This window comes from Trichosurus vulpecula, chromosome 8, assembly GCF_011100635.1.
Source record: "Trichosurus vulpecula isolate mTriVul1 chromosome 8, mTriVul1.pri, whole genome shotgun sequence".
Classification (NCBI taxonomy): Eukaryota; Metazoa; Chordata; class Mammalia; order Diprotodontia; family Phalangeridae; genus Trichosurus; species Trichosurus vulpecula.
The window spans coordinates 114,627,949-114,645,752 of record NC_050580.1 but is presented as its reverse complement, the minus strand read 5'-3'; the positions used below and the strand labels follow the sequence as shown (position 1 = coordinate 114,645,752).

General features: G+C 40.1%; 1 protein-coding gene across 1 annotated transcript; it reads left to right on the top strand.

Moving 5' to 3' along the window:
* The first annotated feature begins 10,303 nt into the window (after positions 1-10,303).
* Positions 10,304-10,890, top strand: LOC118829252 (40S ribosomal protein S10-like). Its single transcript, XM_036736243.1, has one exon. It carries the CDS (start codon positions 10,344-10,346, stop codon positions 10,839-10,841), a length of 498 nt encoding a protein of 165 aa, XP_036592138.1. The 5' UTR covers positions 10,304-10,343; the 3' UTR covers positions 10,842-10,890.
* Positions 10,891-17,804: the final 6,914 nt, after the last annotated feature.

Sequence of the window (17,804 nt, the reverse complement as noted above, 5' to 3'; positions counted from 1 at the left end):
CTATTTATTTTATACTATCTTAATAATTATATTATTATTTCCTGGAGGAAAGAGGAGGGGTTGGAGTCAAGGCACAAGTAGAAGGGTCAGCCCTGGAAATACTGGGAGATATTTCCTCTGAGACAAGAGGAGAGGATAGATGAAGAGACAGATATGCTGAAGTGGATAGGGCCAATGAGAGTGCTCCAAGGCCTCAAATTTCTCAGTAAAGCAAATCAAGAGTGAAGGAGAAGCAGCTTGAGGAGGGATGAGAAGGTTTGGAATCACTATCCATCCTAGAGAATGTGCTAGGCAATCAATAGGGGCTGAATAATAGGACAGTTAAGTGGCAGCTAAGTGCCCAGGTGAAATTAGATAGTATGAATTGGTAGGAGACTAAATCAGTGCAATTCTGTAATGTTCTCCAGTAATGCTTTTTAACTGGGAAACAGAAACAGGGAAAAGCAGATGATGAGATTAATCAGATCAAAGAAATTCAACTGAGTAAGTAGGTGCCTATTGATTGCAAAGCATTGGACTAGGCACTAGGGAGACAAAGTCAAAAAAAAAAAATACCAAGCAACTTATACCATAGATCTAGAGCTGGAAAGACCCTTAGCTTTTCATTTTACAGATGAGGAAACAGAGAACTAGAGGATTGTGACCGGCCCAAGATCACACAGGCAAATAGTAAAAGTGGAAAAGGCAGGATTTCAATCTATATCCTGAAAAAGCTTAAAATTCAGCACCCATTCCTATTAAAAAAAAAAACACTAGAGAGCACAGGCATAAATGGAGCTTTCCTTAAAATGATAAGTAGTTGTAATGGCAAGCAAAGTGGGACTTTTTGCTGTTTTTTCTTTTCAAGTGCTTCTCAGCACTAAGGCCTTTGATTGAATCTTGCCTTTGTTTGAATGAAAAGTTTTTGATTGAATCAAGAATCTTTGATGACCTGCTTAAATCACAAGAAAGCTTAAGTCACATGAGTTTGAGTCATATGGTTGTGACACCCTCTGTGGGCTAACCCTGAAGAAGTGTATATATACTCCGAGGCAGCTGTTAAGGAGCCCCCCAGCTTTGAAAACCCAAATGTTGGTGCTTCTTCTCTGGTAACTATGTATGTATTGCTACGGACAGATAGAAGCCCTGTCTGTTGATTTGTGTTATTTGCTCTGTTTATATAATTTCTGCTTGTAATTTCTGTTTGTGTTTTCTCTGAAATTCAGAGTGCTGACTTTTTCTCCTGAACTAAGTGAATGATATATGTATGCTTAATTAAAGTGAGATTGTAAACCCCTTAAAGTTGCTTTTCTTAGAAAAGAAGATCAAAGAACCTCTGCTAAACAGCCCTCCTGCATGCTGGAATAAAGTGTTGGCCTTATACCTCCACAGCAGCTGCTAGTAACATTGTTGTTACAGTAGTATCTATCCAAAACTATCAGCAAGCATTATCTGTAACGGAGATAAGTTAGAAGCCTTCCCAGTACAATAAGAGGTGTAACAAGGATGTCCATTATCATCTCTATTATCCCATATTGTACTAGAAATGTGAGCTTTAGTAATAAGAGAAGAAAAAGAAAATGAAGGAATTAGAGTAGGCAATGAGGAAACAAAACTATCACTCTTTGCAGATGATATGATGTTATATTTAGAGAATCCTAGAGTATCAACTAAAAAACTGCTTGAAATAATAAACAGCTTTAGCAAAGTTGCAGGATATAAAATAAGCCCACATAAACCAGCATTTCTATATATTACCAACAAAGCCCATCAGCAAGAGATAGAGAAATTCCATTTAAAATAACTGTAGACAATATAAAATATTTGGAGGTCTTCTTGCTAAAACAAATCCAGTAACTATATGAACGTAATTAAAAAACACTTTTCACATAAATAAAGTCAGATCTAAACAATTGCAAAAATATCAATTGACCATGGGTAGGTGTTTCAACAATCCGGCTAGCAGCTGCTGTGGGGGCGTAAAACCAACAACAACCAGCTCACAGAACACTACAAGCCCAGGTTCTTTTGATCTGCTTTACTAAGGAAAGCAACATTAAGGGGTTAACAATCTTACTTTAATCCAGCATACAAATATCATTTGCTTTGTTGAGGGGAAAAAGCCAGCATCCTGAACTTCAGAGCAAATACAAACACATTACAAACATCAGCAGACAGACCTTGTCTGATTCAAATCTCCATGCATAGTTACCAGAGTTTAACAAAGTCCAAACATCCGGGTTTACAAGCTGGAAGGCTCTTAACTACAGCTGCCCAGAGTCTCCACATCAGTGCACCTGACGAGAGTGAGAGCCCCAAGCAAATAGCTCTGTCTTCCCTTTTTATGCACTCTTTAGCCATCATCAGACGTCATCTGGGAGACCAGAACTTAAGCTCTTACTGTTGGCTCTGGTCTTAGCACCTCCCTTCATTGGCCCCACCTGGAGCCCCACCTTAGTTACCAATTCACACCCACATAGGCTTAGCACCTAATAGATAGGGGTTTGGGCCTGGAGCTTAGCACCTAGTAAGACTCCATCAAAGACACTGAATTAATCAAAGGAAACAAAGGCCAAACTCTTCAAGGGCACTTGGTTGAATAAGTGCTAAGAGCCCATCTTGATCCACAATACACTAGGCCAAGCTACTATAATAAAAATGACAATTCTACCTAAATTAATTTACTTATTCAGTGCCATACCAATCAAACTGCCAAAAAAGTTACATCATAGAGCTAGAAAAGATAATAGCAATAGAAAAGATAATAGAACATCAAGGGAATAAATGAAAAAAAAATTGCAAAGGAAGGTGGCCTGGCCAAACCAGATCTAAAACTGTATTATAAAGCAGCAATCATCAAAAACTATTTGGTACTGGCTAAGAAACATAGTGGTGGATCAGTGGAATAGATTAGGTACACAAGACACATTAATAAATGACTACAGTAGTCTACTGTTTGAGAAACCCAAAGACTCTAGTTTCTGGGATAAGAATTCACTATTTGACAAGAACTGCTTGGAAAACTGGAAAATAGTATGACAGAAACTAGGCACAGAACAACATCTCATGCCATATACCAAGATGAGGTCAAAATGGGTACATGATTTAGACATAAAGTTGATACCATAAGCAAATTAGGAAAGCAAGGAATAGTTTACCTAGCAGGTCTATGCAGAAGGGAACAATAAATAAAGGAGTTCATGAAATGCAAAATGGATAATTTTGATTACATTAAGATTTTGCACAAACAAAACCAATGCAACCAAGATTAGAAGGAAAGCAGAAATATGGGAAACAATTTTTATAGTGAGTACTTCTGATAAAGGCCTCATTTCTCAAATATAGAGAGAATGGAGTCAAATTTATAAGACTACAAGTCATTCCCCAATTGATAAGTGGTCAAAGGAGATGAACAGGAAGTTTTCAGATAAAAAAATTAAAGCTATCTATAGTCAGATGGAAAAATGTTCTAAATCACTACTGATTAGAGAACTGTCAATCGAAACAACTCTGAGGAACCACCTCACACCTATCAGATTGGCTAATATGACAGAAAAGGAAGATGATAAATGTTGGAGAAGATGTAGGACAATTGGGAAACTAATGCATTGTTGGTGGAGTTGTGAATTTATCCAATCATTCTGGAGAAAAATTTGGAATCCAAAGGACAATCAAACCGTGCATACCCTTTGATCCAGCAATACCACTACTAGGTCTGTATCCCAAAGAGATCATAAAAAAGGGAAAAGGATCTACATGGACAAAAATACTTATAGCAGCTCTTTACATGGTGGCAAAGGATTGGAAATTGAGGGGATGCCCATCAACTAGAGAATGGCTGAATAAGTTGTTGTATATGAATGCGACAGAATACTATTGTGCTATAAGAAATGATGAACAGGCAGATTTCAGAAAAACCTGGAAAGACTTACATGAACTGATGCTGAGTAAAGTGAGCAGGACCAGGAGAACATTGTACATAGAAACAACGTTGCTCAATGATCAACTATGATTGACTTAGCTCTTCTTAGCAATGCAATGATCCAAAACAATTCTAAAAGATTCACGATGGAAAATGCTGTCCACATCTGGAGAAAGAACTACGGAGTCGGAATGCAGATCAAGACATTTTTACGTGTTTGGTTTTTTGTGGCTTTTTCCTTTTGTTCTGTTTCTTCTTTCACAACACGACTAATGTGGAAATATGTTTACATGATTGTACATCCATAACCTATATCAGATTGCTTGCTGGCTTGGGGAGGGGTGATGAGAGAGAGGGAGAGAGAAAAAATTTGGAACTCAAAATTTTATAAAGGATGAATGTTGAAAACTATCTTTACATGTAATTGGAAAAAATAAAATACTATTTTTAAAAACCCCATTATATCTTTCTACTTTTAATCTGACTTAGAGGCAGCTAGGTGATGCAGTGGATAGAGCACTGACCCTGGAGTCAGGAGGACCTGAGTTCAATCCAGCCTCAGATACTGTGTGACTCTGGGCAAGTCACTTAACCCTGATTGCTTCCAAAAAAAAATCTAATCTACTTAGGGATTGTTATTTTTTATTCCATTGTCTCTACCTTTCCTCTTTCCTAACATACCACGTACAGTTATCCCTTCCACATCGAAATTTTCCCCATCGCAGTTTTGATATATTGTGGGTCAACATAAGAAATTAAATGGGAATTTGGAAGAAGTTTTGCAGAAGCTGAAGACACTCAAAGGTCAGCAGATGACACAAAAAAGGTATTTTTACTTAACATTGACCTACATATAGCCTATTACCAAATACTTAACCCAAATTTCACAGTAAGGTATTGTAAACACCCCATAAAATAAAAAGAAAAAAATCAGACTTCTCTGGTACAAAGGGAGGGCCAAAAAATTTTACTTGGATTTTCCAGATTGTGGTGGCACCACAATGTGGGAGGGATAACTGTACTTGTAATCACATGTAAATATGAATAATATGTGAATATAAAGAATAAAAGAACACACAAAAAGGAAATAAGAAAAGAGTGGAAAAAAGATCTTTTCAAACTGAAAGCAAATCTAATTTAAATCTCTGTAGGTGATACATTGGATGTAGAATATAAGTTCCTTGAAGGAAGGGATTTGTTTTATTCTTAATTCTGTACGACCAATGTCTAGCATAGCACCTGGAACATAGTAGGTGCAAAATAAGTGTCGATTGATGGAAAATGGATATGTATAAGTGGAGACAAGATGGCAGGGAAGCAGAAAGAAGCATGGCCTAGTTCCCCCACCAAACCTCCTCCACAAAGCTCTAGAAAATGTTCCAGGCCTAATTTTAATTGGGAAATCCAAGAAAAAAATGAAAGTGAGAAATTTTTCCAGCTCAAGTCAGTTTATGGAGACAGACAGAGGTTTGCAGATACTGGGGATGGGCTATGGCCAGAAACACACCACCCATGGAATGTGCCAGTGCCCAAGGACTGAAAAAGAAATGAGACTGGGAACCCAGGAAGGAAGGTCTGGGGCAGGAAGAGATCCCAGGACAGGTACAGGAGCAGGGACCACCTGCCACCTCTGTTGTCCACTACCCAGTTGTAGGCCACAGATCCAAGGTGAACTAAGGAAGGTCCCTACACCTAGGAGTGGTCATGGTCATGGGCCCTGGCTACAAACTTAGCAAGGAACAAATTCAGAAACAAACAGTAGCTGAGCAGAGCAGAGGCTCACTTCTAGCCTCCAGACCAGGTTGAAATCTTCCGTGGAAGAGCCAGGTCAGGAATCCCAGAACAAAGTAGGGCTTGCAATTCATTTTTTCTGAACCCACAGAGCCTCCTGATGGTCTAATAGGAGCTGAGTATATCATCATCATGTATTAAGCTCCTCCTATATGCCAGGAACCATACTAAGCACTTTTTCATTTGATCTTCACAACAACCCTGGAAGATAGGTGCCTTATTAGACAGAGCACTTAGAGGAAACTAAGGCAGGCAGAGTGTGTGACTTGCCCAGGGTCACACAGCTTCTAAGTGTTTAAGGCTGGATTTGAACTCAGGTTTTCCCATCTATAGGGCTAGTGCTCCATCCACTGTGCCACCTAGCTGCCTGAGCAGAGACTTCTGGGATTTAAGAATTAACAACTAATTTGTCATAGCTTGGTTCCCCATACAATCCTTCTGCCCTGATTCCACTCGAGGTCCTGCCACAAATGTAGTGTCCTAAAGAAAACAGAATCACAAATCACACATTTCAAAGTTGAAAAGGACCTCAGAGGCCATCTTCTGCCATCCACATCTACAAGCAACCCTGTGTACAACACCCTCAACCCTGAGCCTTTGATGGAAGATGGCCAATATAAGAGGGATCCTACTCCCTCTGAAGCAGCCCTTTCCTTTAATGGTTAGGAAGTTTGTCTTTTGGTGTCATCTAAATTTGCTGCTACAACTTCCACCCCTTTCTCCCAGTTCTGCCATTAGGGGCACATAGCATTCAATCAGATTCTTCTTCCACACAATAGCCCTTCGAGCCTTTGAAGACAGTGATCGCACTTCACTTGAGTATTCTTGTTCACATTTAACTGCCTCTGTCTCTTCAAATGAGCCTCATACAGCATGAAACAGAGACCCTCCACCATCCTGGCTGCCATCTACTCATACTTACTTGCTTGTCAATGGCCTTACTAAAACGTGGTATCCAAAACTGAACATAACACTCCAGGGGTGGTCTGACCAGGGAATAGTACAATGGGACTGGTGCCTCCCTATCCCTAGAAGCTATTCATTATGTCTCTTCATTTCCCCTAAGGGGCAGCCAGGTAGCACAGTGGATAGAGTGTTGGGCCTGCAGCCAAAAAGACTCATATTTCTGATTTCAAATCTGGCCTCAAATACTTACTAGCTGTGTGACCCTGGGCAAGTCTTTTAACTCTGTTTGCCTCAGTTTCCTCATCTAGAAAATGAGCTGGAGAAGAAAATAACAAACCACTGTAGTATCTTTGCCAAGAAATCTCCAAATGGGGTCAGGAAGAGTTGGATACAGCTGAACACCACCACCAAAAAAAGCTTTTTTGGAGGCTTTACACTATTAGCTCACGTTTAATTTGTAGTGCACTAAATCACCAGATTTTTTTTCAAATCTAACCATTTTTTTTAACCTAACCATGCTTTCCCTATCTTGTACTTGTGAAATTGACTTCTGAACCCAAATATCAGACTTTAAATTTATTGCTATTAAATGACATCACTTTTCACCAAGAAAAGAGAGGTAATAAATACCACTAGTGGATAGCATGATGGACACTGAATCAGAAGACCTGAGTTCAAATCTGACCTACAACACTTACTAGCTGTGTGACCCTGGGTAAGTCACTTAACCTCTGTCTGCCTCGGTTTCCTCATCTGTAAAATGGGAATAAACAGTAACACCTACCTCTCAGAGTTGTTGAAGATCAAATGAGTTAACATGTATAAACCACTTTGCAAACCTTAAAGCACTGTATAAATGCTAGCTATTATCATTGATGACAATAATAAACATCATCTTAATTAGTTCAGTCTAATGTTGCAGTTTATCAAGATCTTTTCAGATCTTGACTTTATCGTCCACCATATTTGCTTTCTAACCTTCCCAGTTGTGTGTCATCTGTGAATCTAATAAGCAGGTTCTCCATGCTTTATCCAAGTCTCCGATAATAACAGAGGGCCAAGTATGGATCCCCAGGGCATACCATTGGAAACATCCTTCCAAGCAGATACCTAACCATTACTTATTATTCTGAGTCAGGCCCTTCAACCAGTTTTGAAAACATCTCATTGTATTCTCATGTAGCCCATATCTCTCCATGGTTTCCTCAAGAATAACATGAAGCACTTTGTTGAATGCTTCCCTGAAATCTAGATAACCTTTCCCCTCTGTTTCATTGGGGGCATAGAGGGAGGACTGGTTGAAGAATGTCGCATACGTGGTCACTGAGTTGGTTGTTTTGACTTATTTTTTTTCTTTGTTATAAGGGAAGATTCAGTAGGTAGGGGCAGAATCTAGGTGGGAATGACCTTGACGTAAAAATTAAAATCGGCAGTTATACCCTTCCTGATAAAATCAAATCAAATGTCTTATAAAAGTGAATGTTGAAAACTATCTTTATATGTAATTGGAAAAAACTAAAATACTATTAAGTGGAAAAGATCAAATCAAATCCAGGTAAACTCTAGCCTTCCCCTGGTCTACTAGTTTAGTGACACCCTCAAAAAAGGATAGCAGATTAGCCTGACATGACCTGTTCTTGATGAAGCCATGATAATTCTCTGGGATCACTGCTTCCTTCCTTAGATGATCACTAACCATTTCTTTAATTATACAAGGGGTTGGGACACACTGTACATCCTAGAATCTTGATAGGAATTGAATTAGAGCTCGCTGGCCTAGAGTTCACACATTCAATTCTATTCCTTTGTCAGAAATTAGGACATTTGTCCTTATCAGTCCTATAGTTCCTCTCTCATTCTATATAATCTTCCAAATATGGCAGTGGCTCCGCTATTATGTTTGCAACTTTTTTTCAATAAAAGAGAATGTAGTTCATCTAGGAAAAGTGACTTGAATTCATAAAGAGGAGTTAAGTACTTTCTATTTCATTATTTGGGGGTATCACCTCCTCATTAGTCAACTTCGTGCTATCTTTTCCTAATCTAAAGATCCTTATCATTGGCAGAGAAATCCAAAGCAAAAAAAAAAAAAGAGAACTGAGTAGTTCTTGTCCCATCTGTCCTAAGAAGTGGTCCCATCCCTTCTTTGATGCATTTCTATTTCTCAATAATATAAATAAACATAACATATAATAATAAATAAAATATCCCTCTTGTTGTCCTTGGATTTCCTTGCCAGTCTCAAGTCATTCTTTGTTTCAGGACTCCTGGAGTGACTCTTATAAGCCAATGCAAAACTTCTGCATTCATTTGCTGTTACTCATTCTTTGATTCTGTTTTCTTATTTGTAAAATGAGAATGATAGTGCCTTTCATGGGGCTATTGTAAGAATAAAATGAGAGAATATATTTCAAAGTATTTTGCAAACCTCAAAGGGCTATATAACTTGGGACTATTTTTATTCTTGTTTTAAAAAAATCTAAATGGGTTGATGAGTTCCCCATGTATCCATATAGGGTCTGTTCAGGCAACCTGTCTTTTTTCCCCTTCATTGAGAGTATTTTGGTCTTTATATGTTCAGAGTTTCATTTTTGAGAGCTTTCCAACCCTTCTAGACTGATTTTCCCTGTAAAAGACATAAATGATTTGTGATTTTTTTCAATATGGGGCATTTCTGGGATGGAAATTCCTTCCTCCAAAGCAGATAACAAGCTGTTTATAATTTAATTGATAAATTCTAGGACGTTGCTTGAGGTTCAGCGAGTGACATGCCCATGGTGACCACTGTCCCATGCCATGTCTAATAAATGTCAGAGGGGATTTGAACCCAGGTCTTCCTGCCTTCAAGTCCAACACCGTATCATAAAGACTCTACAAAAGGAGATAGGAGGTTGGAAACTATGAGACCTAAGGCAGAATAAAGCATTTAGTTATGACCAGGATGCAAACTTGTGTGCTTAGTCCAGCCAGGGGACTACTACTACTACAACTACTACTACTACTACTACTACTACTCCTACTACTACTACTAATAATAATAATAATAATAATGACATTAGCTGCTAATATTCCTCTTTCTACTACATGCCAGGCACTGTGCCATGTACTTTACAATTATTATATCATTTGATTCCCACAACAACCCTCAGAGGTAGGTGCTATTATTATCCTCATTACACATGGAGGAAACTGAGGCAAACACAGGTTCAATCACTTGCCCAAGGTCACACAGCAACTAAGTGTTTGAGACCAGATTTTAATTTGGGTCTTCCTGACTCTAGTCCCAGCATTCTATTCACTATTCTATCTGGCTGCATTGGTAGCTAGCATTTATGCACCAGTCACTGTGCTGTTTTATAAATATTATCTTATTTTATCCTCATAACTCTGTGAGGTAGATGCTATTACAATCTTCATGTTGCAGTTGAGGAAAGTGAGGCAGATAGGAGTTAAGTGACTTGGCCAGGGTCACACAGCTAGTCAGTATCTGGGGCTAGATGTGAACTTGGGTCTTCCTGACTCTACATCCGGCACTCTATTCACTGTGCTACCCAGACTCAAACTTCTTTTTTTAATATAAGTGATTGTTCCAGCCTTCTCCAGGTTCAGGACTCCTTGTATCATCTTTTATCGAAGGACTATCTAAATATTAAATATCTAAATACTCTCTAAATCTAATCTAAATATCTAAATAGCCCTTTCTAGCCCGGGCTCCGTCTAGAGCAGCACCCGCCGCACCGCCGAGATGTTGATGCCCAAGAAGAACCGAATTGCCATCTATAAACTCCTTTTTAAGGAGGGAGTGATGGTAGCCAAGAAGGATGTCCACATGCCAAAGCACCCTGAGCTGGCAGACAAGAATGTGCCCAATCTCCATGTCATGAAGGCCATGCAGTCTCTAAAGTCTCGTGGCTATGTTAGGGAGCAGTTTGCATGGAGGCATTTCTACTGGTACCTCACCAATGAGGGCATTCAGTACCTCCGGGATTACCTTCACCTGCCCCCTGAGATTGTGCCTGCCACACTCCGAAGAAGTCGTCCTGAGACAGGAAGGCCAAGGCCCAAAGGTCTGGAGGGCGAGCGACCTGCCCGGCTTACTCGGGGTGAAGCTGACAGAGACGCATACAGACGAAGTGCTGCTCCTCCTGGTGCTGACAAGAAGGCTGAGGCCGGGGCTGGGTCAGCAACAGAATTCCAATTTAGAGGTGGATTTGGTCGTGGACGTGGTCAACCTCCTCAATAGAAACTGTAGAGATATGTTTCATATTCAATAAAATTTGGGAAAAAACAAAAAAAAATAAATATCTAAATATTCTCCCCACATTAATCTTTTACTTTGGGCATCCTGATCATCCATCAGGAATGCCAAATACAGACAGGAGATTCCTGCACTGGCTGGGAGGCTGGAGCTTAGTAAATGACTATATTAAGAGCCTTTCTTATCAGCAACATTCTATGATGGTATCTATATTCTATGATTCTGATTCTCTCTCCCCTTAACTTGCTCTTATCTTCCTGTCATACACCCAGCTCTGCCTGTTTCATTACTATTATACCTCTAGGGCTGTAATCACAACTGAGGCATTTGGAAAATTCCTCCCCTACAGTTAATTATAAAATGGTGGAAACACTGGCTAGCAGTCTATAGATTTGGTAGTATCTGATACTGCTCAGAGCCTGGCATACATCTTGCAACCCTTAAACATACTCAGGACATTGTTATATTGAATAAACAGAGGTGAGGATGAGAAGGATCTACCCATTGTCTCCCACATCATTATAACGACTGTTACTGTGTGGTTGAACTTTTAGTTAAAATTAGGAGGGTCATTTGTGGTGTAATAACTATCAATGGCTGGATTGACACTGGTTGACAGGTTAGCCAACCAGCGCCTATGCTAAAAAGGAGATTGAATAGTCTCTTCTCCCTAGTATAAGTTCTAGTTTCGGGACAGCTTACATGGAAAAAAAAATATTGTTTGAAAGGTGCTTTTTTTTAAATCAAAATTGTGTCCTGCCAGCTACAAATATGGCTCTTTGCCCATTCAATAGTTTCTTGTTATTCTAACTGAACTGATTTTGATTTTTAGAAGGTTTTTAGTTTTATGCTAGCAAAATTGTTCAATTTCTCTTTTATGAATACCTCTATCATCTGTTTAGATAATAATTCTCCCCCTAACCAGTTGTAAAAGGTCCCTCCCTCTAGAATTTTCTATTTTTTTTAAATGATATAACTCTTTCTATTTAGACTATGTATCCATCTGGAGCTTATTGTGGTATATAGTGTAAGTTACTAGTCTATATCTAATTTCTGCCAACTGGTAAATATGGCTCTTTTAAGGAAAGAGATTTTTATCTCGTTTTTGCCCTTGACACTACAAAGCAAAGAGATGCCCTTGATAAGAGATGCCAAGACTGTAACCATCTGTCCTTGTTTCTTGAAGGAAGAAAAACAGGATGAAACCTTTCAAGAAGTACAGGATGAGGTACGCTGAGTACGTAGGCCAAGACAATGGTTAGAAATCAACACTAGAGTCTAAGAGGAAAAAGAGGGGGACAAAGCTACAGCACATAGTTGAAGGGTTTTTTAGTCTTCCTCCTACTTGCATCCAAAAATGGCCTTCATTTAGATGTATGATTACTCAGGGAATGTGAGGCACACTTTTCCAAATGCAATTTTGAGGTCCTGTTTGCAGTAGCTGCAATATTTCTACATGCAGATTCAGTTTTTGGATGAGGAAGCAGTCACACCTTAGCAGTTAGACACCTTTTGTGTGATGTAAACAAGACTGCCTGTAAGGAGGAAGCTTCAGTGGTGGAGAGTCCTGTTTTTACCACTAAACAATGCCTGGTTGAATAAGGAAGGCTATTTAAAATGCCCTCAAGCATGCTGTTCCCATACAGAGATGTATTTTGAAATGTGTACAAAATGCTGAGTTCACAGAGACCTTGGGTTCATCCACAACCACATATGAAGTGTGCACTGCTTATCCTCTACACAGCAGTAACATCACAGGCAAGCAGGCAGGAATAACAGGAAGAAAAGGCTTGTCCTACTTATTCATAAGAGAGTAGTTACAAACAGAAATGACATTGATTCATCCCTTTAAAAGTGTATTTAAGGCATAGAGAGGTCCTGCTCTCTGAGCAAACTACAATAGCCTTCTGATGCATCAAAGGGTGGTAGGCATTCCTTCCTTCAAAGCAGGCTAAGGGCCTGGCATTTTCCAACAATTGTCTACTTCGATGTCTTAGTAAGAGTAAATCCTCCTTTTCCATGAGAAAGAAGAAACAAAACCAAAAAAAATTAGTCAATAGTTTGTCTCAATCTGCATTCAGACTCCCTAATTCTTTCTCTGGATGTGGATAGCTTTCTCCATCACGAGTCTTATGGGGCTGTCTTAGAACCTTGCATTGCTGAGAAGAGCCAAGTCTATCAAAGTTAGTCATCATAGATACCGTGTGTCTGTAATCATTATAATGTTCTCCTGGTCTGCTCCCCTCACTCAGAATCAGATCATATAAGTCTTTTGTTTCTTCTTTCTCATGGTTCATTTCATTGGTTATAATTCTTCTTTACAACTTGACTATCGTGAAAATAAGTTTAGTGTGAAGGTAGTGTATGTAGAACCTATATCGGATTGCATGCTGTCTTGGGGAGGGGGTAGGGAAGAGGAGAGGGAGGGGGAGAAAATTTGGAGCTCAAAAACTGGTGGAACTGAGTGTTGTAAACTAAAAATAAAAAATAAATTTTTAAAAAATCCTCCTTTTCTAGGAACCAGAGGATGCTACCTCCAGGCAGGATATGGGTTATATGTTGTGAAATCTTCCCTGGGTATATGTGCATGTTCCAGCTCACTTCAGATCATAGTTAAGTCTGTCCTTCTTCAGGATCTTCAAGTAATCTTCTTACTCCTGTAATAAATATTAATGGTAAGTCTCCATGGACTGGAAGATATCATGCCAATGGGAAAATTTAATGTGCTAACCTAGGCTATCATTATCTTTTCTTTTTTTTCCTAAAAAAGAAAAGAGAATCACTAATTTTTCAGGACATGAACAAGAACATTCTTGTATGCCATTCTAAGGCTCTGCAACAGAGGACACATTCACTAGTACCAGAAAGTGCAAGGGGAAACTTGAAAGCCTTCTCCAGGAAAGGAGGTACATGTTAGGGAACATTGTTCTTAAGAAAGAAAAACCCCAATAAACTTGTTAGTGATAACCAAACCAGTGTTTCATTCTTCTGAAAATAGGTTTTCTTGTGGTGTTAAGCATCTATGAGAGAAAGGGAAGAAGGTGGGCAGTGAATCATCCATCCCTTCTGGAATTGGCACCTTTAGAGTCAACAGAAGCTATGAATGAATGAATTAACAAATGAATGAATGAATGGTAAGTGTTTACTATGTCTCCAGAACTATGCTTATTGGGCTAAGCACTGTGGCATACAAATAGAAAAATGGAGACAATCCCTGCTCTCAAGAACTCACACGCTAGTTGGGAGAGAACATTTAAAGTAGAAAATTCAGCTGTAGGGTAAATGGAAGGGCCCAGGAATGCTAAGCATGCAGTGATATTAGTCCTTAAATAGCTCAGATGAGAGTGTCAGAGGACTGCAAGGTTCAGAGGCAAGGCGGATGGCAATGCCTGCAGGACCTTAGAAGGCAGTGGCATATGGTATATCCTGGTTGTCCTCCACTGTATTGTAAGGAATGGAGCTGATTGACTTCCATCTCATCCAAGTTCTCTGAGAAGTCCGGTAAGGGGGTAGGGGGAGGCACAGAATGAAAAGTAAAGAGGGAATACAGGGAGGAAGGATGCCTCAAATAGTGGTGAATATTCCCACCACCCAAGCATCCTAGATGGATTCTGAGACTGCCCAGGAACAAGGGATCAGTGCCTTCTGAGGCCACTCTTGGGAGAGTACTAGTGAAGATTAATATATAATTATATCCTAATCATATAGGCAATTTCAAAATCTGTCATGGTGAGCTACCACATGATTAATACCTATGTTAAATTACTTTCCAGTTAAAACCTCACACCAAGTTCAGGTGTGAGTCTCTTCATGGGCCTCCTGTGGTTGTTTCTGTGATCACTTCCCTAGATAACTCCCAACCATATAACCTCCCAGTAGGAACAGACATATGAGGCCCCCAGGAGGAAGCCCACTCTTCTAGCTAATGATAAAGAAACTGCCCGAAGTTGGTGCCAATCATCTAGAAAAAAAAGAGCCAAACATTGACTTGCTAGTAGTAAGGAAGCCAGCGGATCGGAGGGCACCAGTTACTACTATCACTATAATCTATACTAGAGTAACCCAGCTGCCCAAGGATCCCTTCCAGCTCTCAATCTATGATCCTATGGTCTATGCTCAACCTGGAAGCTGATCTCAGCAGGGCAATAACCAGCAATGAGGGAAACCTGCCAGTTATTAATAGCACTGGCTGTCACTTTGATCTCCCTAAGTGAGGAGCAGCATTTCATACAGTCTGCTTACCAGGGCACATATGCCAGATGCCACACCCAAAGCGCTGGAGGCCAGGCTGCTGACAATGTCAACCCAGGAGTCAAGGTGATTGAGTTGTTAATGTATGCAAAATAATGAAAACAACTGTCATCTTCATATGACCTTTCCAGTACACACGGCACGCTATCCAAATTGTACTTGAAGAGCCTGAGCTCAAAACCTGGCTGTCCACCACTTGTAATATATGTGGCCTTGGGAACACTTAACCCCCCTCCCCCAGGCCTGTGACCTCATCTCTAAAATAAGAGTTTAGACTAGGTGACCTCTAAGGTTCATTCCAGCTCTAAGTCTATGATCCCTAGTGACAATGACCTTCAACCTCAGCTTCTCTCTTGCTCCAGCATGCTCCAAATGAGATCCCTTCTTCCCCAGATTCAAAACTCCCTACTCACCTCTCCCAAAATCACAAGATCTCAGAGTTTAAAAGGGGCTTCAGAGGTCTCATCTGATAGAACCTATAATCCAAAAAATAATGCCTTCAGAAACAGCCTAGGCAAGGATCACAACCACCTCTTTGTAGACTTTTAGTGATGGGGAGCCCAGTCAAGGTAATTTGGGGGGCCTCTTCCATTTTCTGAATGTTCTCACTGTCAGGAAGTTTTTCCTTACATAAATTTGCTTCTCTAAAACTCTGACCCACTGTTCCCAGTCCTGCCCTCTGAGGGCAAGAGGAATAAGTCTAATCTCTCTTCCCTTCTCAAATATTTGGGGTTTTTTTTTTGTTTTTTTTTTAAGGCACTTAGCGCAGCACTTGGCACACAGTAGGTACTTAATAAATGCTTATTCCCTCTTCCCTCCCTTTTCTCTGTTAAACCTTCCAAACACACGAAGACAGCTAGCATGGTCTTCTGAAATCTACTCTTCTCCAGGGTAAATAACCCCAGATTCTTCAACTTGTCTTCATACAGCACAAGGCCTATGCCTCTACAAGCTTATCATACGCTTCCATTTTCAGCCTCTCCTCAACCTCTAATCAGTTTCTTTCTGTCACTGAGGTTTCCAACCTCTGAGTCATTCTTAATTTCTCCCATTCCTTCACTCTCTCATAGCCAATCGGTTGCCAAGTCTAACTGATTCTTTGTTGTTGTTCAGTCATGTCCAACTCTCTATGACTCCAGCTGGAGTTTCTTGGCAGAGATACTGGAGCGGTTTGCCATTTCCTTCTACGGCTCATTTTACAGAAGAGGAACCGAGACAAACAGGGTTAAGTGACTTGCCCAGGGTCACACAGCTTACTGATTCTACCTTCACAAACTTTTCATTCCCACAGGTATAACTGGAGTTCAGGCCTTATCAACTGTCTCCTGGACTATTTCAACAGCCTTCTAATAGAATTCCCAGCTTCTAGTCTCATTGGTCCATCCTTCTCACAGCTGCTAAAATAATCCTCCTAAACTTCAAGTCTGACCATGTCACCCATGTGTTCAAAAACCTTCTAGGAAAAAAAAACAAAAAAACCCAAACTCTTTGACTCACTTTAAGGCACTTCACAATCTGGCTTCAGCTTTCCTTTCCAGGACTATTTCACATTATTACTCTTTATACACTCTACATTCCACTACACAGGGCCTATTTGCTTTCCCCCCAAATCTAGCATTCTCCCACCTGTTAGTATTTTATCCTGTGGTTCTATACAGGCAGGTCCCCCATGTCTGAGACATGCTCCTTTCCTACTCATCTACATCTCTTAGAACCCCCAAATTCCTTCAAAACTCAGCTCTCCAGGGCCACCTCCTACAGGAAGCCTTTTTGATCTCCCTAATTGTTAATGTTTTCCTCCTTCGCAAATGGTCAGGTATAGACTAATCTGTTTACATATTGTATCCCCCATCCCCACCCCAATGGGATATATGTTCCTTGAGGACAGGGACTGTTTTTATTTGCATCCTTAGCACCTAGCATGGTGCCTTGAACACAGCAGATACTCTAATAAATGTTTACTAGATTAATTTGGAAGGCCCAGAGTACCCTGCTCCTTCTTTCCTCAAGGTCATGCGATGCCCTACTCAGATGGCACAGACTGAGGGTAGAGATGAAGGGCCCACCTGAGGAAGGCATTTTGGCTTCCCACGTAATACTCTTCTACTTTTATCAGTACACCCTGCCCAAGCCCCTGGACCCATTTACTTCATTCTCCCCTAGATTCCAGCCCTGGGATAAAAACGCTTCTTCTTTCTCAATCCTCCCAAAAAATAGTAAGTCCTCAGCAAATGCTGGCTGTTGGGATAAAGGATGGATACCTTGCATTTACCAAACCTTCTTAGGTATTGCAGTCTATGGATCAATAATTTACTAAGGAACATTAAACTATCAGAGTCTGCAACGAGTGATTATCCTGGGAGTATTTGTTGTTTCTTAGCAATCATGTTGTAAGAATTCAATTGCAAATTACAGGAACTGGCAAAAATCTGGGAACAGCACAAGATGAGGCCAATATAGAAAATGATGTTTGATTTTGAAGGAACAAGAGGTCAACCTGACCCAGATACTCCATTGTACTGAAAAGGCCCAGGAAACAGACAGGCTTGACAAAAACAAACAAACAAACAAACAAAAAAAACCAGGTATTGGCCAGGCATTTCAAAGCTGTGAAAGGCTTGAAAACGTCAAAAAAAAATCAGACAGAGAGTGGATAGTCAAGAAGTGGGCTAGGAATATTTTGAAAATGTATCTATT

Excerpts from the sequence above, each read along its gene's own strand:
- LOC118829252 (XM_036736243.1), top strand. The coding sequence starts at position 10,344 with ATGTTGATGCCCAAGAAGAACCGAATTGCCATCTATAAACTCCTTTTT.